Source organism: Gymnodraco acuticeps, unplaced genomic scaffold (assembly GCF_902827175.1).
Source record: "Gymnodraco acuticeps unplaced genomic scaffold, fGymAcu1.1, whole genome shotgun sequence".
NCBI classification, from domain to species: Eukaryota; Metazoa; Chordata; class Actinopteri; order Perciformes; family Bathydraconidae; genus Gymnodraco; species Gymnodraco acuticeps.
This window is the reverse complement of record NW_022989977.1, coordinates 1527442-1552477: the sequence shown is the minus strand read 5'-3', so window position 1 is coordinate 1552477 and position 25036 is coordinate 1527442. Positions and strand designations below refer to the sequence as shown.

General features: G+C 40.6%; 2 protein-coding genes across 3 annotated transcripts; both read left to right on the top strand.

Moving 5' to 3' along the window:
• The first annotated feature begins 217 nt into the window (after positions 1–217).
• Positions 218–13501, top strand: LOC117543160 (ubiquitin-conjugating enzyme E2 E1). 2 transcript variants are annotated; one of them, XM_034211255.1, is made up of 6 exons: positions 218–353; positions 1962–2145; positions 2834–2884; positions 8904–9036; positions 12144–12291; positions 13224–13501. In XM_034211255.1, exons 2-6 carry the CDS (start codon positions 1991–1993, stop codon positions 13319–13321), a joined length of 585 nt encoding a protein of 194 aa, XP_034067146.1. In that variant the 5' UTR covers positions 218–353; positions 1962–1990; the 3' UTR covers positions 13322–13501. The 2 variants fall into 2 exon arrangements, with proteins under 2 accessions (XP_034067146.1, XP_034067145.1); XM_034211254.1 differs by lacking the exon at positions 218–353 and adding an exon at positions 392–464.
• Positions 13502–17922: 4421 nt separating this feature from the next.
• nr1d2a (nuclear receptor subfamily 1, group D, member 2a) lies at positions 17923–23850 on the top strand. The gene is made up of 8 exons (XM_034211499.1): positions 17923–18217; positions 20206–20442; positions 20527–20615; positions 20706–20850; positions 20936–21639; positions 21753–21938; positions 22217–22427; positions 22723–23850. Exons 1-8 carry the CDS (start codon positions 18187–18189, stop codon positions 22920–22922), a joined length of 1803 nt encoding a protein of 600 aa, XP_034067390.1. The 5' UTR covers positions 17923–18186; the 3' UTR covers positions 22923–23850.
• The last annotated feature ends 1186 nt before the right edge of the window (positions 23851–25036 follow it).

Below are 25036 nucleotides of genomic sequence, written 5' to 3'. Positions count from 1 at the left end.
GAATGAAACAATTATGTATTTAGCATGTGTTGATTAAGACTATTTGGTATTTAGACTTGAATCAGGCCACCATCTGCTCAAATATTGAAGTTAATGTAACTCAAAGATTGATTTACTTTTGCAAACAAATGTGCCGGAGCAAAATGCTGTTTAGATAACAATAAATCAGTTTAATTGAATGAACACATTAGTTAATCTGTATTAAAGTCGTCATAATGTAAACTGTCTTGTTTCCAGAGTAGGACCGGGGCCGTACAGCCCACTGCAGCCGCGGTAGGCTACTTCCGTTCCGCAGAGGGCGACAGGCACCAGCCAGCCTAGACTGTGGCGGAGGTCCAGACACAATAGACTGGGTAAGTTTAATTAGCGAGAAAAAATAGATGATCTAGGGACGACATTTTACCGAATGGTCAAAGTTAGCGGTTCGGTCTGCTGCCAGTGTGTGTTTCCAAGTGAAGTCGAAGGTCAGTTTGTTGGGTGAAAAGAAACAACACGGTCGTGGTTAGTTGGTTGCACGGAAAAGGGGCTCCGACTATGTGCTGGAACGGAGTTGTTCCTGGCTGCTGTCTGACGCGTTTAATGTCTCGTTGTCATTTCTAGCCTAGGGATGTATTTTTTAACGGTCTGTTTTGATGTACATCGCTGTAACGTTATGTTTAACTCTTAAGGCAACCCATGTGAACGTTTATGTTACGGTTACCCGGTTGTCCGATCACTTGTGAAGGATGCTTAGCAAGCAGCTTTCCCCACGCTGGTCCAAGAAGTAGTCTTATCCTTTAAGTCGTAGGGCCTGGGTGTTCGTTGAGTTAAAGGGGGAGGGGGCAACCGTGTTGCAGGTAGCTGTGTTTATGCCAGGGTCACCAAGAGATTACTAAACCTCTACATGTATTTGGATATAATAACTATGGTCTTGAGTTTACAGGTGTGAAGTGGTTAACTTGGATGTGTGAACTGTGCACTTCGCTAGCTTGTTGGCTAACGGCATTTCGTTCCCCGTCACGGAAACGTTAGCTAACGATAAATATGTGGAAATTAAAGCGCAGAAGCTACCTGCTTCACACACACACACACACACACACACACACACACACACACACACACACACACACACACACACACACACACACACACACACACACACACACACACACACACCATAAACACTGCATAACTAGCCTACAATTCCCCTGGTTTCAGAGGTTTAAGAAGTACTCAGAGGTTGTACTTGAATAACACTAGAACTACCAAAATGCAGGCATACTCTGTTACAAGTAATTGTCATGCATTCAAAATGTTACTTCACTTAAAGTACAACAATATTGCCATACAACAATAACTGTGCACACCATACACATTGGCTAATGTATGTTTTGGTTATAATTATTGATGCTTTAATGTTTTTATCAAAGCTGGTAAATGTGCAGCAAATGTGAATTACTTTGCATAAGTCAGGGTAGCTTGTGAATGTTACTCCGGATGTAATGAAAGTCTTATTCAATTGCTGTTTATATTTCACATCATTAATATAAACCTGCAAAGTAACTAAAGGTATTAAGTAAATGTAGTTTAATTACATTACATTACATTTAGCTGACGCTTTTATCCAAAGCGACTTAGAATAAGTGCGTTCGACCAACAAAATACAAACTTGAAGAAAACAGAATCATACAAGTACATCAGGTTTTATAGAGCAAAAACATTTCAAGTGCTACTCAACTGGCTTTAGATAAGCCAGTCTTTGTTAGTATATAATTATACTCTCTTGCTCATGAAAATATGCAAATGTATGTTTATGTATAGTGAAAGTAGCTTGTGTATTATGAAACATATCAGCTATTGTGGCCTCACTGAGGGCATATTAGCATTTGTTTTGGTTTGAAGTCATTATGAAACTACTCCACCTTCTTGCAGCTGTGGTGTTTTACTGAGTGTATTTTGCTTTTCTTGTTTTTCTCCATCAGGTCCCGGCTCTTCTCCAATCCAAACCGGTATGTCGGATGAGGATTCTCGTGCCAGCACCAGCTCTTCTTCATCACCGCCTTCTTCCAGCCAAACCAGACAGAGGGACAAGTTTTGCAAAAAGAAACGGGAGAGCAAAGCCAGTATGAGCAAGACCTCCAAACTGCTTTCCACCAGCGCCAAAAGGTAAAAATAAATCCACAGATTGTTTGTTAATGAATCATTTTCTATATTCTGAAATCAGTCTGATTTCTTTCTGGGATTATTTTAGGATTTCCTTTTTGGAAGAAAAACACCAAAAATGTTAAACAAACTGGTCGCTTCTAGATAATATTTTTGCATGAATACATGAGTAGTCATTGTGATACTTCCCAAGCATCTGCAATACAGTTTGATAGAAGAAAAATGCAGAAACATCAACTGTCAATTTCAGAGGAACAAGCAATGTTTCCTAATACTTCTACCACCATCTGTCATGGAGGAAGAAACCCATCATAAAAGAGGAAAGAAGACTAGGAAAACTAGTTCCACTAATTCTTACTAGAAATTAGCTTCATCTGGCCATAATGTACACACAAGATCTGAATGAGTGGCTCAGAACTTCCTTTTCCTCCCCTGGGGAAATATTGAAACAAAACCTCTCACACTCTTGTTTTTAGTATATCTTTCTTTCACAATCAATGTTGCTCTGCATTTACACAAGAAACCTGTAATCCAAAATGTAAATCGAAGATCAGATATCAATAATACGTCTATCTATTTACATTTTTACCGTGGCCAAAGGACATCACATAACATCATTATAATCATCATGTTTTTCTATGTTGAGGAATGATGTTGGACCAGTGACTGATTTTTGTTTCATTGTGTGCAGGATTCAGAAAGAGCTGGCTGATATTACACTGGACCCTCCGCCGAACTGCAGGTGGGCTTCACTCTTTGATTTAAAGTCTGTTGTCTGTCCATTAGTGTACTCATTAGGAGAACACTGATCCCTCTAGTTCTCTCCCTTTACTCATTGTAGTAATACCCTAACTGAGACACTAAGCACTCATCCGTATCCCACTATTCTATCTTATTAATTGTGATCATTCTTCACTGTGCAAGGTAACATGCTGCTATTAACTACACATTATATCTTAATTATAAGGATAGATGCTCTTAGACCAAATCTATTCTTACGCTTGCCGGAATTTTAATTATGCAATCCGATATATAACACTGTTACATTTTTTTAATGACAGGCACTAAGAAACAATAATAATATGGATTGCTTTCATTACTTAGTGTCGTCGCTGGTGGCATTTAAAAAAAAAAAAAAAAAAGTCCATTCGGAACTGATAAAATGTCATGGTATCTATAGCCTATACAATGAATCAGTTAGTCGATGATATAAAACTAACCTGCAACCTTTTGACTATCAAATCATCATTGGTGGGCACAGCTCCTCAACTGTTGAAATGTACTGCTTCTCTTCGTTTTACTATATGGTAATAATCTGAATATTTTTGGCTTTGCAACACAATACATATATATATTGATAGCTTATTAAGCCTGATGACTTGGCTGGGCCTGCAGCTTTCTTTAATTTGGAGATTTGAAAGATTATTATTATTAAAAGCAGACCGTCTGGGTTGAAGCTCCCCTCGCAGCAGGTAAATCACTGAAGCCCTCCCTTCTCCAGGCTGCTGTTCTGCAGCAGAGCCTGACCTCTGACCTTCCTGTGAAAGGAGAAATGATAAACAGAGCAATCTTTCTCCTCATAGCTCAGGAGATCAAACAAGCCACCTCAGGCCACAGACCATCCCAAAAATGTCCACTGTCTGGATATTTGTTGCTGACTTGAAGAAAACAGCTTTGTTGTCACAGTCGCATAATTTAGAAGAAAATTCTTTCCGTTTTGATTTTTCTGTTGTTTCTTTAGACTTTCTATCATGTTAAAAAAATCTGCTTCACAGGCTGAGCAGGAAAATATTGCAGTTCTATTCTCTCGCAACCTTACAGACAACCAGCCTTCATTTGGACGTAGTCTGTTTATAAAACGGAGCACATACCTCATTCACACCAACACAACTCTGGTTCAAGCTCCGTGCTAGAGCTTTTCAGGTTCAGAACCGGTTCTTCGGTTTAGCTCTGGCTCTTTTCACACCGCCCAGAGTCCGACTGGTGCTGCGTCATTGCGTCATCGTTTGCGTCATGACGTAACCGTTTGCGTGCCTGCTTCATAAAGCCAAACCGCGCGGAAACCCCTCACAGCTGACACCGACAACAACAACAATGGCCGATTGTGCTCCAGCTTCCTCTGTACCTCTTCGGAAGACCAGATTCCCAGTAGGTTGCTGGTCTCTTCAGTGGACCACTGCTGCTTGTTAAGTTTCTCCATCGTTGTGTACAAACTGGATACAACGCCGGCTTTTTGTTGTTGTTCAGGAGTTGATCCCGCCCCTGCCCCCGCCTCTATGTAAGCGTGACGTATGCGGTGCTTTTGCTCTGGCCGGACAATTTTTTGGTGCTTGAAACGAACCGGATTCCGGAACTAAGAGGCTGCTCCGCTGCGGTGTGAACAGGAAAACCCGGTGCTTTTCAAGCTCCAGCTCCGAACCGGCCCTGAAACACCGTTGGTGTGAATGAGGTATTAGTTTGCTGCTGGGAAGAACATGGCATGAGCAAATGTTTGACTTAAAGGTGGGGTAGGTAAGTTTCAGAAACCGGCTCGAGTGCACTAAAATTTGAAAGTACACAGCCGAAAAGAATCCGCCCCTTCCTTCAGACTTCCTTACAGAGCACCTCCTCCAACACACATGAACGCGCAATGCACGCCCAATTACGGCACGCCCAATGAGGGCACGAGATACATTTGTGTGTGCACGAGATGGAAGGCTGACAGACAGGGCGGCAATCCAATCCGTTTAGCCGGGCCGGCTAAACGGATTGGTCGTGCTTTTTACAGTATTACGGCTTCCACAGATGACATTTTTTAATGGATTTTTTGTCAAAGTACTTGACAATGCTATCGGGATGTTAAGAGCATTCCATGGAATATAACAAAAAGTGTATCTCGAGCCGGTTTCTGAAACTTACCTACCCCACCTTTAACAACATAGCACAAATATTATTTTGTTTAAATTGGAGATATTTATTAGGAAAAACTCCTTGAGATGAACCCTCCCGCTCACCAGAGGGTGTGAGTGTGTGCTTACAGCGGTTTAAAATAATAAAAAGTTATATGAATTGATAAATTGACGCGCGCTGTTGGGGCAGACACAGTAGTGGTGGCTTAAAGCCCACTTCTGCGCCGCGCCGTCCGTTTAGATGAGCCTGGTCAGATGGTCCCAAAAGAGGGAGTTCAAAACACCGGCATAAAAGTTATAACAATAATCTGATTTTAATGGTAAAAAACACCAATACAAGTTTACAGAGTACTCTGGACTCCCAGTTCTACTGCCGTGCGATACAGGTATCGGGACCAGCCAGTCAGAAACAGGGCTTTTTGCTTGACTACACAACAGTATATATGGATATATTTTGAGGTGGAGAGCCACTTCTTATCTTCCACCGGACCCAACTCCTTTAATTTCCCAGGGAAGGTTTCACACAAACTATTCTTTAAAAACAATCAAACATTGTACACAGATATATTGGTGCTTGGGATTATTGGCCCCAGAAAGAACCTTGAAAAAGAACATGTGTATGTGTTAGTGAGGGGAAGTGTATGTGTGTGTGTGTGTGTGTGTGCATGCTGATAAGTGGAGGCGTATGTGTGTGTGTTGCTGATATTTGGGTCAAGGAGTTTATGTGTGTGTGCTGGAGACAGGGGGTGTATGTGTGTGTGTGTTGGCGATATCTGCCTTATGGAGTTGTAGGTAAGAAGGTTTATATATATATATATATATATATAGGATTACTTCAAAACAGTCCCAAATAATACATGTTCACTTCATACATACAGTTCAAGATAATACCCGTTTACTTTAATACAGTTTAGAATAATATCTGGGTGCTTTAGCACTCACAACATTTGCTTTTACGATTCAGTGATTTTATATATATATATATATATATATATATATATATATATATATATATATGAATGAATGCCTAGTAAACCCTTTTACAAGCTTTCCTTCTTAAGAGCTGAACATTTCAATTGAAGCTTTGAGTGACACTCAGACAGGGATCTGTTTCTGTGCGGATCATGACTGCAGCATGATGGAGTTCTTGGTTAAGTTAATGACTCGAATAGTGGATTAATGACGGATGACTGCAGCTGAAGGACGACAGCACTTTCAGCAACAGGCTTCTGTCATTTAGGCAAATTCATAATGGACTACCTAATTACAACAATGAAGTGTGACAGTTTAACACAATACCTGCCCCGGCACATGATGGATTAAAAGCCATGTTAAATTGACCTCGTATTATATGACATGTGGTTCAAACGTGTTAATTGTACAGCTTTAAATCAACAGATGGTTGATGACAGCAGTTGTTCAGAGTCCCAAAAAACACTGTCAATATTGCCAAATATATTGTGTGGATTATTAATGTATTGGTTGATTTATAAAGGCTGCCTGCAACCAATAATTATTGTTATCCTAATCATCAGATATTTTTCTTATTCAGTTTATGAGGAAATATAAAAATCTTATTTTTCTGATCAGAAGAGCATTTCATTTAGCAATAATAGAAAACTCTAAAAAACTGAAAATGATCACATAGGAGAAGCTGCAGTCTCTAGATTTTGTTACATACATGTTCTGTCCATCTATTAAAGAATAGTTATTTCAGCTGTATATAAAAATCCAGCTCATTAAATAAAAACACTGGCTGTGAGTTTCTATCTGAAGTTGTACAGTAATGAGTTCTGCAGCTGCATCTCCAGAAGTTCAAGCTGTTCCGCTCAAAGTTTCCATCTTGAACACATTGTCATAGTGCAGCCATGAAAGATAGCCAGCTGTACTGAAACTATACACGTGACTTAGTGCTTTGATTTATGGAAACGGCTTCTTTGCACCACTGTCATAACTATATGAAGCTCATTGAATGGATCCTCTATATTGCATCCCTTAATGCAGGGGTGTCAAACTCAAATACACAGCGGGCTAACATTTAAAAATCGGTGCTAGTCGAGGGCCGGACTGGTTCAATGTTTATTGCAAAACGTATTGAAATGAACTTATTGCACATATTAAACCTGGAACTAACGAAGCTTAAATTATTGCCTATAAAAACAACAATAACCATTAAATAATCAGTTGCATTCATTTCTTATGGCTCTATCTGCAGAGTCATTTCTTATGAGTACATTTTCCCACAGGCCAACAACAGCTTTAAAAAAACAATTCCCCTCAAAGAAAAAAACAAACATGCCCTGCTGTCGTGAGAGAAAAGAAGGACACATCCATGGAAACTCAGTGTGCTGCTCTCTGATGTACACTAAGCCAGATACTTGGCATCTCATCCTGGGTGCAAGGTCATCAATGTTTGGGGTCAGGCTCTGAGCTGAGGACACCCTCAGGATTGAGTGAAGGTGTGCGTGCAATATACCAGCGGGCCAGATCTAATAGTAATTAGAAATTATCCTGCGGGCCGAAATTAAATCCACCACGGGCCTGATTTGGCCCCCGGGCCTTGAGTTTGACACATGTGCCTTAATGGATTATCATGACTGCTGATAAGAGTGAAATGGTGTTTAAGGCTGAGAGGGAATGTGTCACATCATTAAAATCATCCACTTGAAGTCAAAGTTTTTAATATGATGGACATGTTTCATGCGTCACATTTCCAGTCATATCTTTTTAGACCAAGTGAATTAGTCCAAACTGCGCTTTCTGGATCGACTTGCTCTACTGTAGCTGGAACTGCCATCAAAAAGCACAGCAGTGCACAAAATCCCCCTCAACAGTTTGGATCAATATGATGATGTCTTGTGCTCATGACCCCAGGGGGTTCAAGACCACATGTTCTGCATGTAAGAGGGATAAAGGCCAGGCTGCTTTGAGGACAAATCAATACAGATAACAGATCATGACGCATAGACACATCGCTGGGGATTTGCTTTGAACCGAGGCATCTTCTGAATGATGCACGAGGGAAATGAATCTTTCATCACTCCACATTTCAAAAGAGAAATTACATTTGTATGACCAATAATCTGTGAAATGTACTTGTGTGAGTGCATTTCATTTTACAATTGTAATTATTAATTTGACGCATAACATGTTAGATTTGCATTCGTCCTTCAAAGGCAGTGCAGTTAAAAGATTTCAATGAGGTTTTCGCCCTTGATCATTTTGAGCTTTAGAAGTGATGCACATGTTTACAGTGTTCTCCTGCAGAGTGCTTTATTTTGGGGCAATTTCCCTTTAATCCTACATCGGGCAGATCTTGAATGGAAAGGGAAAGTTGCTTTTGGTTCAATGCCCTTTTGAAGACGTCAAAAACAACGCCCACATCCTCCAGTGAGCTGCCAGTGAGCTTTAGTTGTTAGCGAGTCTTCATGTGATACACGGTACCTGAATGAATGTGTGACTTTCATACTGTAGCACACTCTTCATTGATGTAGATCCAGTTTCCTCCTTTTGAAGCAACCTATAATCTGCCTTCATAAATATCGACTGCCTTCCTTGGAGTGTGGGTGTCGTTTTGTCCTCTAACTTAGTTTATGATGCTGTATTTAGTATGAGATGAACTTTGTTATGGTCCGCTTGTTTTCCCTGACAGTGTAATAAAGAATAGTTAACACTGTTACCATGAAAGATGAGAAAAACATTGATGCTCAAAGTTTTCAAATATGAATCATTGTGCGTTGTAGCAGATTCATTGTGTATTGACATTTCAGATGAGTGTATGCTTTCAGTCAGAGAATGATTGTGTTAGAAGTTGCATTACGGAGAGTAAAGTTGTTTTTGCTGCTTTAAGTGATAATCTATCTGTGCCTGCAGTGCTGGCCCCAAAGGAGACAACATCTATGAGTGGAGGTCGACCATCCTGGGACCGCCGGGCTCCGTGTACGAGGGAGGGGTCTTCTTCCTGGACATCGCCTTCACACCTGACTACCCCTTCAAACCCCCCAAGGTATTGTTATATTACTACATGTCGGCTAGCACCACACATTCAGACTGATCACAACACAAGTATAGTCCTGATACCAACTGTCTTGTTGCTGTTCTGAAATGAAACAACATGATAACAATTGGGATTCCTGTCATATAAACTTCGTAGCTTCAGTTCACACAACAAAGCCAGAGATTCAGAAGAAATGCACTTCCATTAGACAGAAATCCTTACAAGGTAGACTGATATCACAACTCATGTTATGGAGGTTGAGATCTGACATGACAACACAGGGGGTCCGCGGGGTCTTAAAAAGTATTAGAAGTTGATAAATCAATTTAGCGAAAATTAAGGCTATTAAAAAGTATTAAACGGCTTTTTCCAAAACATTTTGTAGCTTGTTTTCAATAAGTATATAAATTGTCCAAAGAGGTTGTATTCTACAGTCTGCCTGAATGTAATCATTGCGTAGGTGTGTAGTGTGATTCTGTGTAGCTTATTTATGGCATCCCGTTGGATTTGACGTCATCTCAACAGGACATCGCACGCTCACTGCTTGATAGCGCGCGAAGGTCCGTTTACGCCGGTTGTTAAACAACATCGTTATGGGGAAATGCAAGTTTGCGTCCAAACTTAAAATGTATGGAAAGGGTCTTAAAGAAGGTCTTAAAAGGGATTAGATTTGACTTCAGGATTCCTGCATATACCCTGCATTAGACCAGGGATCGGCAACCCCTGGCACGCGTGCCACCGTAACCAGTGGCACACTAGCAATAAGTGGAATAAGTGTGCAAAATATTTAAATTGTATTTTCGGAACCTGAACGAGACCGCCGCCAGAGTTCCTCCCCGTTACCTGCAGAAGGAAGCCATGCACGCAACGCAGCCCCGCTCTCTTCAACTCCAGGCGACTTTCTGCCGCTTCCCTCCGTGGTGCAGTGCTGACCGTTTCACCACGGAGGAAAGCACTTCACACGTTGCAGTACCCATAAGGAGCTGTACACATGCCGCAGTTTTTGCGTGGCTGTGTCTTTAGTTGAAAGCCCATTGGCGATCTGCTCATCTCTCATCGAAATAACATGCTACACAGGGGCGGACTGGCCGTCTGTATGTTCTGGAGAATCACAGAACGGGCGGTCGTCCTTATTATTATTATGCCGTTTAAACCAATGATTTCAATTTGTTTGTTAAATTCGGCATAATGAAAGTTGCGCTGACAGGTCCACACACTGCTTCCCCGCAGCGAGGCTCCCCCCCCCCCACCATGGATAATTCACGATCGTCGGCACGCTGATAATTTTTTTTCCCGTTAATGGCACTTCATGTCAAAAAGGTTGCCGACCCCTGCATTAGACAGACCTTAGTTTTAAATGTGTTATTTGCTCCAAATAGGGATGAAAGTGATGTAAATGCCTACATGTGTTTTGGAAAGAGTGACATGCCCCATATCGTCAGTCATTTAGGTGACTAATGGAGATGATTCATTCTCACCGAGTTGTAACAGCCATGCTGTTGTTTTCAGTTGTGGGTGAACTACATCGCTGAGCAACACAGATCTGAACAATAAAGAATATTAAGGGACGGGACACAAAGTTGGTTTCATTCAAATATAACCTCTGTCAGATAAATCTCTCTCACTTTACTATTAGCGTGAGATCATGCTTTTATCTGGCACACAGGAGCAGAACACAAAGTCTTACTGTCTTAAACATGAAATGAAATCTACTCTCTAGTTCTGTTTCCCAAAGTCATTTAAAACATTTGAAGGATCTCTTCTCTTTTGAGCAGTTGTTTTAACTGGAGGTGTGTAGAATGGGCCATAAAGTCATTCATCAGACGGCAGTATAGTTGATGTCTGGGATTTCTCCTTTTTAATAATAGCTTTCTGGTTTTTAAGCAAGTTTCTGCTTTGTCTGTTTTCTATGGATCCACTTTAAACCGTTTGTACCGAGTTAATGGATAGTGGTTTATTTGTGTCCTCGGGATCATTTCAACCAATTAAGCGACATTGTGTAACACATATTGCCATTATGATGGTAATAAAAATGCCACCCCGTATCATTGTTTGTTTTACTGAGGATAATGAGTGGATAAAACAAAACAGTCATAAAAATAGTGACATTAGGGTAAAAAAATAATAACATGTTGCATATCCACCCTGATCATTATCCATCACACATCCTCTGTTTTTATTTATTTGGTTATTTGATTGATTTATATACTGCATTGTCTTGTTTATGTCTCTTATGCTGGTGTTATCTATTGTGCATCTTGTTTTTGATGTGTTTGTACGGCGACTTTGAGAGCCTTGAAAGGCGCCTATATAAAATAAATGAATTATTATTATTTATTATTATTATGGATAGATTTGTGTTTCTGTCTGTGAATAGAAAGTTTGGTTCACTGTGTAAACATCAGCAGGAAATAGCCTAGTTAAGTTAGAGGCAAAGGTGAACCATGATTTAAAAATACCCACACGAGCCTCTGAGAATCAGAGCGGCGTGTGAAAAACGGACTTTATGAAAGCATTATTTGACTCCACATGTTCTGCAGATCTACACTGATATTTCCACAGCTCACTTTTCAATTTTTCATCAGAACATTAACGGTTAAAAAGTCCCATCTTTCTCAGCAGGTCAATGTACACCTTTTTTATTGAATAGTTATTTGTCATGTTTGTGTAAAAGCAGAGGTATTTTGCTGTCTAGTTAGTGTCTCCTGGCATTCAGAAGTACCTCTATTCATCCACCAGAGGGCTTTCGTGTCCTGCATATAGACTGTGTGCAAGGTAGAGATGTTCAGTGTAGCAGCGACTGCAGGTTTCATACTGAAAGTGTTTCTGTATGATTTACCTAGTGACCTTTTATAACTCATGTCTTAATATAACATCTATAAACAATATATTATAACAATTTAATATTACATTTATCAAAAATGCTTAGCTGACACGTGACTACTTAAATCAAAGCTTTTACGATAGTGTTGGAGAATTAATAGATAAAGTAAGGCAGACTTTTGTTCTAGCATCATTAACTGCTTTTAGCGTCTTTGTCGTGGTCAAATATGTCGATGAACAATATAAGAAAACATTTTCCCCCCGACTGTGAACGCCACCGTTTGTTTTTGCAGGTAACTTTCCGTACGAGGATCTATCACTGCAACATCAACAGTCAGGGGGTGATCTGTCTGGACATCCTGAAGGACAACTGGAGCCCCGCCCTCACCATCTCCAAGGTGCTGCTGTCCATCTGCTCCCTGCTCACAGACTGTAACCCAGGTGAGGCTGAACTGTCCATCAACGCTCAGTATTTAGAGCAACTCCACAGTGAAGCGGAGGTGTTGGGAAACAATTGTTCAGTGTCTGAGGTGAACAAGTTCAAAGTTAGATTTATGAGTTGAGCAAGCTGCAACAAGCATCTATCATACCATTTTGGTAGTGGTAGAAAGTTATACTCAAGGGAAGCTTTTTTTCATTTTTTCATCTGGCTTTCTTCAAATCTTCTCTATTTACACTCTACTTCTCGCTCCGTGTCACATCAAGTATATTTTATAAAGAGAGACAGGAGAATAAGGAAAATAAATCCTACTTTGAGCTAAAGTGCCTTCAGAATGTCATCTGAATCACTTTCGAGCTCACTTTAATAGCATTTCCAGGGTTTTAGAAGAGTAATCTGAAACTGGCTGGTAAAATGTTGTCAGTGCTGCCACCTTGACAGGAAACCCTGCGTCATCTGGACATCCTATCGTACTCTTTAAATGCCGTTTGCCCGTAAGAGTGAAAGCAAGTTTGCATGTTACCTGCCAACCAGGGGCCACAGACAAAAGTTCATTTAGTTTTGCAGAAAACATTCGATGTCTAGTTGGTGCTGCTTTATTAAAACGTTGTGACAGGACGGGACTTGTCTGATCATGCTTTGGTGCAAAAGATGTACTCCAAAATGTTATTAAAGAAGTTCCTGTCAGAGGTTTTCTAAACGGGTAAGTTGAGGTAGTGACACCAGTATTAATATTCCTAACATGCCACCCAAAGCCTTCACTTGATTTTGCTTTGCACCTAACATTAATTCTTGTTAATGAGTAAATAAAAGTTCAACAAAACAAAATGGTAATGGGAGACTTATTTTTAAACCCTTTAGTGTATTTTTCTCCGTCTGTTGTTTTATTTCTAAGTGCATAGAAACTTAATGTGAAACCTATTTTCCCGTCCAGCCGACCCCCTGGTGGGAAGCATCGCCACCCAGTACACGACTAACAGAGTGGAGCATGACCGAACAGCCAAACAGTGGACGAAGAGATACGCCACATAAACCCACAGAAGACGACGAAGGGTGAAGAAGAGGAGGGGGGGGGGTGGGGGGTTGCGGGTTGTTGTGTTAGGGGGTTATTTCTATCTCAGATTTGTAGTACTTTATTGTCTGGTATATTTTTTGCTTCCTGATTAAGTTATCTCCACAAATATGGTAATAAAGGAACACAATGGAAAGGAAGTCTCGTCTATTTTTTGTTTACATTGTCATTAAAGGGTGGATTCCACATGCAAACCTGCTGGACACATGAACAGTAATCACTTACAGTCATGCTGAAAACACTTCCATTATTATAACAAGTTGCACTTAACTATTGTAATTAATGTTGTGGTGTGAGTACATTTTGGCTCATTAAATGATAAGTAGCATAAACACTTAATTAATGGATTATAGCACACTAATGATAGACAGATATCATTTGTCTAAACCTGCTGTATAATACCTTCTGTTGACTGCCAGAATTGCTTGGTTTGTAATATTGCCATGATGACAAGAGAGGAAAACAGTTGTAATATAACATGTGTTCATAAGAGATGTAACAGAAGTTACATAAAGTACATAATAAATGTTGTTAAAATCTTTCCTTATCTTCCTACAACCACAGTTTGTAACACACTATATAGATATGTTTATATCATGCTGTAAATGTTAAATAGGGGTGTTAAAGTACAGATAAAGTAATAGTGATACAATCTGTACAGTTTGTGTTCTGGCTGCAGCTGCCACATTCCTCGACTGCTCGACTGTTTCAAGAACTTTCCCGAGCATCAAATAAACAGTTAGATTCAATGGCTTGCCGTCAAAATATCTACCATATAAAAAGAATGCCTCCTTTACCTTTGAATGTTTGCCTCAAATCATATCAAAGCACCATTGGTAATGCCAACACACCTGTGCCTTTGGCAGGAAGAGCTGTAACCCGTGGCTGATAGGCTAAAGACATGTTCCCCTATGCATATCACAGTTTAGCAAATAATCACAGAATTGTTGTATACAATAAACTTTCAACTGTTTCTCCCACACATGAGAGCTGCCATATACTAGTATGTTGTTTATTACATTTTAATTTAGCATTAAATAAGACACAGGATTCATCACTTAATGGTCATCACAATACAATTGCTGTGAAAACGGGTCAATCGGATGATATCATTTTCCGGCCGTAACATCATTGCAGTTTTGACTTTGTTTCTAATTCTTGGTGAAGATAAATTGCCACTGTTTGGGTCTTTTTTGCATCGCAGGATCACTACATTAGCTACATAACCACACTGGTATCTAGGAAACAACCAGCACCAAGTCTCTACTTCAGACTTTGTTCCACGTTAAAGCACACAAGACCATAATTCTTCTACAGTATGTCACCCTTTTCACTCAGTGTTAGGGTAGTTGGCATTTTCCTCAAAGTGAAGCTACCTTTCCAAGCTCGTCCAGGGCAGCCAAGGTCAAGAGAAATCTGTCAATCTGTTTGCAAATAACCGCCTTTTTCTTTCTCACTCTTCACTTCAAGTTTTAAATGCGACTTTTCACAATGCTCTACATTCAAAATGCATAGTTTTCTCTGTTTACAACACGCATGCCAGTCACCATTTTGTGTGGACTGTAAGGTCATAAAAACTCCAGTTATTAATATAAGTATGCATTTCAGAGAGGTGGGGAACACGCTGTCATGCCCTCAGGTGTCAACACAGGAAAAGCGATATGTTATGTTATCAATTCAGTCCAGGAGGTGATACAAATGATCAGTGCCTCATAAAACAATTATAAGTTGACTATTTAAGATGGTCACCTCATTGATAATACCGTTTTTTTATGTTAACTCAGTACAGCAGAGTCATGACAAGCTGCTTACTGTAAGCCTTGAGAATAGGTTCATATCCCCACTGAAAAGAAAGCAGCAACATAATCAAGTTGTTTTTGATCAATTGGAAAGCAATAAAGTGTAACATAAGCATTAAGAGAAACAAACAAAGTCCTAAGAGTTACCTTTATTTTCAGATATGCTGGGGATAAAGTACCGTGTGGGAAGGCAATGTTTAGAAGGCTCTCGTGTGAAAGTCTAAAACCATTCACCCCCGTATGAATGGGAAACAGTATGTAAAGCAGTATTTGTGAAATCTAATTGGATTATCTTCTTATTTCCCCCCCTTGCTTTAGAAAAAGTAAACCTAAGGGATTAGTCTCAGAATATTTTTTTCATTCAACTCACTTTTTTCTTTGCGGGTAAAGGTTATGTTCTTGTTTTTCCACGAGAGATCTGGCCAAGAGAGCAGCCTTAAAGGATTGTTTCACTGGCAAACCAGAAGATGCCAGGAACCATGAGATCATTTATAAGTGTCATTCAAATCAAGTCACATGTACAACTTTCCAAAACAAAAGACATGTTCCATCCGGCATATGGCGTGTTCAGGCTTGTTGATCTGGTGAACCACAGAAGCCTAAACTGGCCTGACAGGTTAATCTGGTAGATAATAATACACCTAACTCTGTACATGTATAAACATGTTTTTTAAACGTACAAAGTGTTGCTCTCTATTCCTTAAATAATCTTATGTAACAGTTGAAACAAACCCAATTGCTTATATGTACCATCACAGAAAGTGTCCAAAGGTAATGGTTTACTATTTTCCAAACACAGCTGATGTTGTACACGTGCAATAACAACTCTCAAACGTGAAATTCCTCTGGACAGCAAGTGTAAAAGTTAATCATTTACTTTTGTGTCAGTAATTCAGTATACATGTTAGCCTGTGAGAGTAAAGTCACTGGTGATACAGTAGCCATAAAGAAGTAATATGATGGAGTAAACGGACGATAAGTACATAGTGTTCTAACAACAGCTGCCAAGAATATTAAAGAATGTCAGCTCGAGAACAATTCCTGTGGTTAGCCTTGTTTAGATGAAACACTTGCCGTGCATAGTGGTTGCTTAGGTTATCAAGTTCACAGATTTGTTGTTCACGTTTTAGACATCTAGGTCAAACATTAAGTGTTCCAGTGACTGGATTCCAGAGTATAATTCAGATCGCAGTGATCCTGCATGATTGTTCCTTTGGAATATGTCAGATATAGTGTATGTTAAAAGAGTTTGTAACAATTAGATATTTTATGGAAACTCTGAAATACATATAAATGTATCTATCAGAATCACAATAACAATGCTACAGCATGTGCATGTTTTCCATGTTCACCATCTGAGTTGGAACATGAATGCCAGTGGCAATTTTTATGGTAATCCATCCAATCAGAGTGGAGACATTTCTCTTCAAACCACAAATGCCAAGGGTGCACGTGAGCGCCACTTGTTGATGGTAGCAATTAGCAATGTTATATCACAGCAGTAGGTGTGTGTTTGGATTTCGGTTGGCAAATATGTGTTTTACATTTCATAACAATCTGGTTAAGATCTAATGTATTCATTACTCCCTTGTCCTCTTGCTTCTGATTAGACAACATGGGGAGGTGTGGGTGGAGGCGAACAGTCTGTATCCTTTTACTAAGAAGGGTTTAGTAAAATCCTTTAACTACACCACATCGGCTATCCTTTAAAATACTCTCTAACTGTAGTTTCACATGAAGTGCTTTTTACTTGATCTATAATTTGCCAATTACGTCCTTTGACATGCAACCATCGAATCTTTGATTTCTTGGGGAGTCTGGGGACTTCCAGGGGATTTGACAAAGTTAAAAATAAAACAATTTCACTTTCAATTCTTAGAAATGGGTGTATAATAGGATTGTTTTTGTACGGATCAGTGTCTTCAATATAAGTCCTGTAACTGTGCGTAGGTGTCATAGACTCTCAATAGTCTAATAAAAGGGATTTATCATTTAACAGTGAGATTTTTTACTCCAACCCTAAACTGAGAAGTAAAACACAGTAACATAACACAACATTATTTGAATCTGCATAGCAAGAGCGTTGCTTGGGGGTTAATGTAAAAAAGGTCTGGAAAACATTTGACTGATTCATGTTGGATTTAATAGGAAAAGCTAGGACCTACTTTTCCAAGTAGTCAATGTAAGGTGAAGGTACATTTCAGACACAAAGGCAATTGAAATAACTTTACACAAACACTTACATACAAACAAATAAACTTCATAAAAAAGAGATATTTAAAATCAAATCACATAACGTCTGGATATGAATTACTTATGATAGTTTAGTAATGCATTAGCTACTGTCATCACTGATGTTAGTTTAGTTAAAGCTACTAGAAGCCTAATTTGCAAAATACATCTTATTATTTAATAGATAATGTTGTCTGTATTTTAATTGTGTTTACATAATTGCTTCCATGTACTGTACCACAAATTGCATTTGAAAGACAAAGTAGTTTCTTAGAATGTAACTTCAAAAATAATTCAATATACAAAAAACATGACAAGATTGTCCATGAACTGCATAACCGTGCTCTGTTGTTCCGGCTTCTCCCTTCTTCACGTTGTGCTCTGCAACGTGAGCGCTGTGTTACATTCCTCGTTACGTCCACGAGGCGCTTGGCTCCGCCCCCCTGGTGTCCTGAAAGTGTGTCACTGGGTTAAAGTGGCTCGAGCGCCTGGGTTTAGGGGCGCGGCCGACAAAATGGGTCACATGGGCGAGCCCACTATCGAGAACATTTAGTTCTCCTGAATAACCCGCAGTCACACACAACAAGGGGGAGCTCCTCCAACTCAGACGCTAGTTCTCTCTCACCGACTCGGACCTGCAGAGTATTTCCACAAATAGACTACTGAAATTAGATTTATCTTTAAACTGCTCACGCACAAACAATTGTAATATCTTCGTGGGTGTTTTGGGGAAAGTGGCAACAGTCCTGACAGATATTTTGCATTATATCTGTTTTCCTATTCCTCGAAACGAAATGCCTGAGGACATGGGGACAGCCAAGCCTGGTAAGAAACCAATATTTTACAACGATTGTCGCAGTGAAATGCAAAAACTGAGTTTTTCATTGCATGCACTATGCAAACTTTATTGCAGGGATAGTGTCAACATTGACGTAAATGAAGTGTTATGTATAATTTATTATAAAACGGATTTAAAGTAGGCTACAACAAGTTGTTTTATGTATTTATTGCCGGTATTGACACTACAGTGGCTTTTGGCATGGAATTATGAAAATACTATACATATATATATATATATACTTATGAGTTGAATTTACCGAATGCATTATAATGAGTATTTTATAATCCGTCCAGGAATTAAGAAAGTATTTATTGGAGGGCAAAGCACTAATGAATGGCGTCCTGCCATTGAAACTGTTTTCTATTTTGCTGTAGTGCAGCAGCATCATAACCTGTCAGGAAATGTTGGCACACTTGTTAAACATATTTTTTATATATCTCATGTTTTGTAATAAAACGGCTGTTGTGTCCACAAATCGCGTTTTATAAAACGGGGTTAGGAGTGCCATTGCGGGGCTGAGTCGCTGCTACATTTGACACAACAGTGTTTATCTTCCCTCGCTCACATGGACAGCGTAGCCTAGCCATGTGCCCGTGTGTCGACGCGCTCATGGAACACTGCTCTGATTGGTCGAGGGGCGTTCCTCTTTGCGGGCATGCTCTCAGTTAGAACTCTTCTCTGATTGGTTGGAGCGGAGCCCATGACGCAGAACATTGTATAATCCACGCTGTATCACAGCCATCCCCGCGAGAGGCTGCACTGCAAGGTACACGTGAGAACGTGTAGACAGCAGCCAGTGACCTAGATCTGCTTCATCCCCTCCTCGCGCTTCGCTTTCACAGAAATTCATGACAGGTCCACGTGTGGGTGGGCACACAGACATTTAAATTGTTTTCGAGTTGGTGAGGAAAAACACACTCGTCTTTTACACAAATATTCCACTCAAGACGTGCATTTAAACTTTAAATGGAAAATAACTACAATGTTTGGAATTGTTCCCTGCTTCAAGTCTCAAACTTTAACTGGAACAGTTAATTTCAAGTATTTTTGACCAAGGGCAGTTGCATAAAACAATTTAAACAATGTTTGAGAAAAAAAAAAGATACAGTAATTTCAAATAATAAAGCTGCAACTATTATCAAGATAAATATAACTGCCAGCTATTTTTGATATTAGCAATTATAAAAAAAAAAAATCCCAAGTCATGTTTGAAGTTTTCTAAAACAGAGCTTTACAGACACAAAGCTGACAGCCACCTGATGTTGATCCTCTAAAACTTTAAATGCCATGTTCTTATTACTAAGCAGCTGAGCTGTTTTCTGTCCAAACATTACATAACCCCATCACTTACCCTCTGCATTCGTTTCTTGCCTGTTATGTTGCTCCAGTGCTTTACTGACCCTGTCTGAAGCACACTCCCATAGCACAGAAACCAATGTATGTTATGTAATGGTGTTATTCAACTAGTAAGCACTGGAGGTGAGTAAGCGGGTCAATCTTAGCAAGATATCATCCAGCCAGAGATCACACAGATTTTGGACTGCATCTCTGTCCGGGCGTCTCAGACATCATGTACTTTCTGTACTGCCAAGAGTTTGTTTATTTGGCATATATAATTTTTTTTATAACTCCTGCTATCATCTCTGGTTCACAGTGACTTTGGCAAGCTTGATAGGTTGCGGAGCTGTAAAAACATTCAATATCCTGATATGGTTGTTAATAGTGGTGTGTGTATTTCTGTTCCTCAGAAGCCCAAAGATATCCCATTTTGCATTGTGTGTTTGCTAAAGGTTTCATATTAGAACACTAGCTATAGGATAGTCTAAAGTGCTTGAATGGCAAACCACTGGTAACAATGCATAAGAACATGGATACTGCCATACTGGATATAGTAAATCATTCCATTAACAGCCTTGAGATATGGGGAAGTGATTAACCTGCTATAACATGTCATGTCTCTCCCTCTCCACAGGAGGAGTCATAGCCTATATTTCCTCTGGCTCTGCCTCCAGTCCAGAGTCCTGTATGAGCACCAGCCCCAGCAGAAGCTATTTGTCCACATCCCAGGCCGTGTCCCGCCCCTCCCTCCCCAGCAGGGCAGTGGGCATGGTGGTGGATATCTCTCCGCCTACTAAAAATGGCCACCAACGTAGCCATGGCATTGAGAAGGCTGGGCGCTCCTCCACATCTACCAAGAGCAACATTACCAGTAAGCATATAAAAATGTTATCATACAAAATATTATGCTAATGAGAAAAAAAATGGCATATCTGATCACTGCTCGTCTTTTCAGAAATTAACGGCATGGTGCTGTTGTGCAAGGTGTGTGGTGATGTGGCATCCGGCTTCCACTACGGCGTCCATGCATGCGAGGGCTGCAAGGTGAGACTAGTTCCTGGAACAACATTTCTCCTCTAAAAATGTTATCCTCTTTCCACCATGACTAACGCTTTTCATCTCGTGGTTCCTTAGGGTTTCTTCAGAAGAAGCATCCAGCAAAACATCCAGTACAAGAAGTGTCTTAAGATGGAGAACTGCACCATAATGAGAATCAACCGGAACCGCTGCCAGCAGTGCCGCTTCAAGAAGTGTCTGTCTGTCGGCATGTCCAGAGATGGTGAGCAGCATATTAAGTTTCAGTGAGCTGGTGTGATTCATTTACTCTTGACACATTCTAATGGCTGTCACTTTGCTACTCCCAGCTGTCCGATTTGGCCGCATCCCAAAGAGGGAAAAGCAAAGGATGCTGCTAGAGATGCAGAATGCCATGAACAACATGATGAGCAACAACAGCCAGCTGCACAGCATGCTGCACGGCCACCAGAGCGCGTCTCCCATGGAGGCCATGACCAGCGACGCCGGCTCCTCGCCCTCTTCCTCCTCTGCTTCCGATTCCCTGTCGAGCTCAAACCCCTCCTCCCCGCACTGCCCCCAGGACTCAGAGTCTGTGGTTTCAATGGACACCAACTCCAGCTCCGCCTCCTCCTGTGCGTCAGACAGCGGAGAGGATGAGTCCCTCATTGCTTTGAACAGGCAGCACCAAGAGGCCTTTGCATTCGGCCAGCAGAGGGCGCAGCAACAGGACCAGGCGTCGCCCACGTTGAGCAGTGCCGCCCTGGAGGTGGGGGGTGACGGCCGGGCGGAGGAGCAGCAGCAGCAGGAGAACTGGAGCTGCTGGAACAACAATGCAGTTGTGGGGGGGTACCAGCAAGGTTCTTACAGTAAAGTCCAACACGTCAGCAACACTGCTTACAGCGAGGAGAAGGTTTACCAGCCTCAGCAGCTCAACAGCACCCTGAAGTGTGAGCCGTCAGATGACAGCAACACACAACATGGGTTTAACACAAAACCGGCCTCAAGTGGTTACAATGGACCAACCAGCTGCGTGAATAATAGAGCATACTTGGTGAGTTATCTATCTATTCATCTATTAAAACATATTTCTATTCTGCTTTTACCACTGAAGTTAAAGCTTTGATGAGCCTCTCTGATTGACCTTCTGTCTGAATGTTTCTCCAGGTCTGTCCAATGAACGCTTCACCCTACGTGGACCCCCACAAGCCGAGCCAGGAGATCTGGGAGGAGTTCTCCATGAGTTTCACCCCCGCCGTGCGGGATGTGGTCGACTTTGCCAAGAGGATCTCGGGCTTCTGCGACCTCCCAGAGCACGACCAGGTCGGCCTGTTGAAAGCTGGAACTTTTGAGGTAAGAGGGCAAACAAGCAACATTTTTGTGAAACACTGCAGGCTCTTTAAACACTAGGAGCCAATGTGGCTCTCCCAAACAGCTGTGAATAATATCTGTTCTGAAAGTTTCAACAGAAATAAAAGAGACTTCACAATTTTTTCTTTTTGCGCAACTGAGATTAAATACGTTTTTCATCATATAACCACCATCAGATTTATTATACAGACAGATTAAATTGCTTACCTGCACAAACCAAACCATAAACTAAAGAAACCCTTCCCTTTTCTGACTCCCAGGTGCTGATGGTCAGATTTGCCTCCCTGTTCAACGCCGTCGAGCGGACGGTGACCTTCCTGAGTGGAAAGCGTTACAGCCTTGACACGCTGCGGGCGCTGGGTGCCGGCGAGCTGCTCAACTCCATGTGCGAGTTCAGCGAGAAGCTGGCTGCGCTGAGGCTGGACTCTGAGGAAATGAACCTCTTCACAGCCGTGGTGCTCGTCTCAGCCGGTAAGAACACACTTTGAATATTTTCATGTATGAGAGCACATTGGAATGGACAAGTTATGCACTATTGCTGTTAGAAGGCTCTTTATGAACCTTGCAGTGAGAATATGATCTATTTGAATTGAATCAACATATAGACATATACACAGCATTAAAACAACTATTGATGTATTTAAGGGCAACCACACTGCACTACACATTCAATTTGTTAGATCAGTCCCTCTGATGTGATTTAAAACATTATTAAAGCCCTGCTCTGTCTGACATTGACCTTTTCTCCCCTCTTGTCCCGGCACAGATCGTTCAGGGATCCAGGACCTGAACTCGGTCGAGGCCCTGCAGGACAAACTGATCCGGGGTCTGAGGAACTTGGTGATGCAGAACCACGGCGAAGAGTCGGCCACCACCTTCACCAAGCTGCTGCTCAAGCTTCCCGAGCTGCGTTCACTCAACAACATGCACTCGGAGGAACTGCTGTCCTTCAAAGTGCACCCTTGAAATCTTCCTGAGGGGTCACACCTCCACCTAATCCACACACCTCCACCACCACCTCCACCAGGACCTGCCTCTAGCTTCCCCCTCACCCTCCCTGTTCGACCAATCCAGTTGTTTGTTTCTAGAATGTATTGAAAGTTATTTTTTATTCTATTTTTGTTAAGTCGACCATCTGGGGTCTGAAGAGAGAAAAATATAAAACATGTACTGTATTTATAGAAGAGATAGCTCGTTGGAGGCGCTTTTCAATTCTCCAGAGAACAAAGAGTACTTTGTGAAAAGATATGAGTAGAAACCAATTAGTCAATTCCAAAGTGTGTTCTCTGATGAGCGGGTGAATGTGAGAGACAATGTGAACCTTACATACTGCATGTTTGTTTGGTCCAATATTTGACTGATACATGTCACAAGGAAGGCAAGCTATCAGAAAATGTATTGAAGAATGTGTGACGACCGCTGCTAATGCATGGCTGTACTTAATGCATGGCTGTATTTAATGCAAACTATCATTACTTGGATCTTCTCCCCTTGCCTCAGAAAGCATCAGTTCAAAGTTTCAGCATTTATAGTGTTTTTATTTAATTTTTTACTTGTGTTTGTCAACTGCCTGTACACTGCCTGGTGATTTCTGGAGGGGTCAATGACGCCATTTTCAGCAACACTACATTTGCCCATGTTCTGGAGCAGAAAAACCAAGTAACATGTAAAGGCTACATGTAAACGTGTTTGCTGTTTACCCCACTTTCTGTTTTTTTTGTGTTTTTAATCAAAGTTTTTGTGCATTCAGCATAGCACTGAATTTGATGTGGTTGTCATATATTTTTGTTGAAATATCTGTTTCTTCAACTGGCAATGCCATATGTAAATATCTATATAAATATATATATATAAATATCTGATGAATATAGAGTATAAATACAAGTGAAGAATACTCTTTGTATTGTGTTTTTATTGATATCCAAGTATTTTATATCAATCTTCAGAGTAGTAGCGACTGTTATCCACTGGGTGGAGCTATTTTTACACCTTGATTTCAACTCACTTGAGAAACCCTGTTAGTTTGTCTTTGCAAGTTGTTGCATAATATGAATGATTTTATTGTCCAATACTCAATAAGTAGCTTCTCTTCACAGAGATTTTCTTATTTACGTGAATTTCAAATCAGCTGCACAATTATTTTTTTTTAAAGAAGACACTCGTCTCAAATCCTTCTCTCATAGGTATTTCATTTCAAGGTCCCATGTCATGGCCATTTCTACTGATCATAATTCCATTGTTGAGGTCTACTAGAATAGATTTATATTGTGCAATTTTCCAAACTCACATTGGTTTCTCATACAGCATCTCTGTATGTGTATTCACTCTCTGTCCTAAACGGCTTGTTGGAGCTCCTGCCCCCCCCCTCCCTGTGCAACCCAGTCTCACGGCATTTCGTGTTCACCAACACGATTTTTAATCTATTGATTCGTGTTCACCAACACGATTTGCGCCTTTTTTTCGTGTTGCACAGCACGATTTTAAAAGCAATATATTTCTACTGCCTGCAGCACGTCTTTTTCTCCGGTCGGGTCGAGGAAGACCGGAAGCTGTGTGGTTCATAAAAACATGTTCTTACTCAATATCAAGCCACAGTTATTGCTTTTATTTTAAATCGTATAATTTCGGACTTTTGTTGCCGTCTGTGAGGAAAATAAATGGGGCTCAGAGCCTCAGGATACTGAAATCTGTATTTTTTAAATCTTTTTTTCCTTCTAATTTGTTATTATTTTCAAAATAACACACTGTTATTTACTCACCAATAACACACAATTATCCTTGCTTTTATTTATTGGTTTAATTCCATAATCTCGGGCTTTTTTGGCGTCCGTCAGGAACTGAATTTCAAAATAAAAATAACCGGAAACAGACGTAGGCATTTCGAGCGATTACCCAAGATCCTCAGCTATGGTTTTAAGGTCGCTGTTTTAGCCGCAATGCATGCTGGGATTTGGTGTTTATATGATATGAAATCCGGAAAACATTTTAAAAGAATAAAATAATACTTAATTCCGAGTGTTCTTGCTTTTCTCTTTGAAAGTCATCACATAACGGCATTGTAATACACGGCTCGGCTGCAT

What these genes read in the sequence shown, in the direction of transcription:
- LOC117543160 (XM_034211254.1), top strand. Translation starts at nt 407, where the DNA reads ATGGTCAAAGTTAGCGGTTCGGTCTGCTGCCAGTGTGTGTTTCCAAGT. An exon ending in GACCCTCCGCCGAACTGCAG is followed by an intron (nt 2,885 to 8,903) that starts GTGGGCTTCACT and finishes CTGTGCCTGCAG; the next exon opens with TGCTGGCCCCAAAGGAGACA. An exon ending in GCTCACAGACTGTAACCCAG is followed by an intron (nt 12,292 to 13,223) that starts GTGAGGCTGAAC and finishes TTTCCCGTCCAG; the next exon opens with CCGACCCCCTGGTGGGAAGC.
- nr1d2a (XM_034211499.1), top strand. Translation starts at nt 18,187, where the DNA reads ATGCCTGAGGACATGGGGACAGCCAAGCCTG. An exon ending in CATGGGGACAGCCAAGCCTG is followed by an intron (nt 18,218 to 20,205) that starts GTAAGAAACCAA and finishes CCCTCTCCACAG; the next exon opens with GAGGAGTCATAGCCTATATT. An exon ending in CGTGGTGCTCGTCTCAGCCG is followed by an intron (nt 22,428 to 22,722) that starts GTAAGAACACAC and finishes GTCCCGGCACAG; the next exon opens with ATCGTTCAGGGATCCAGGAC.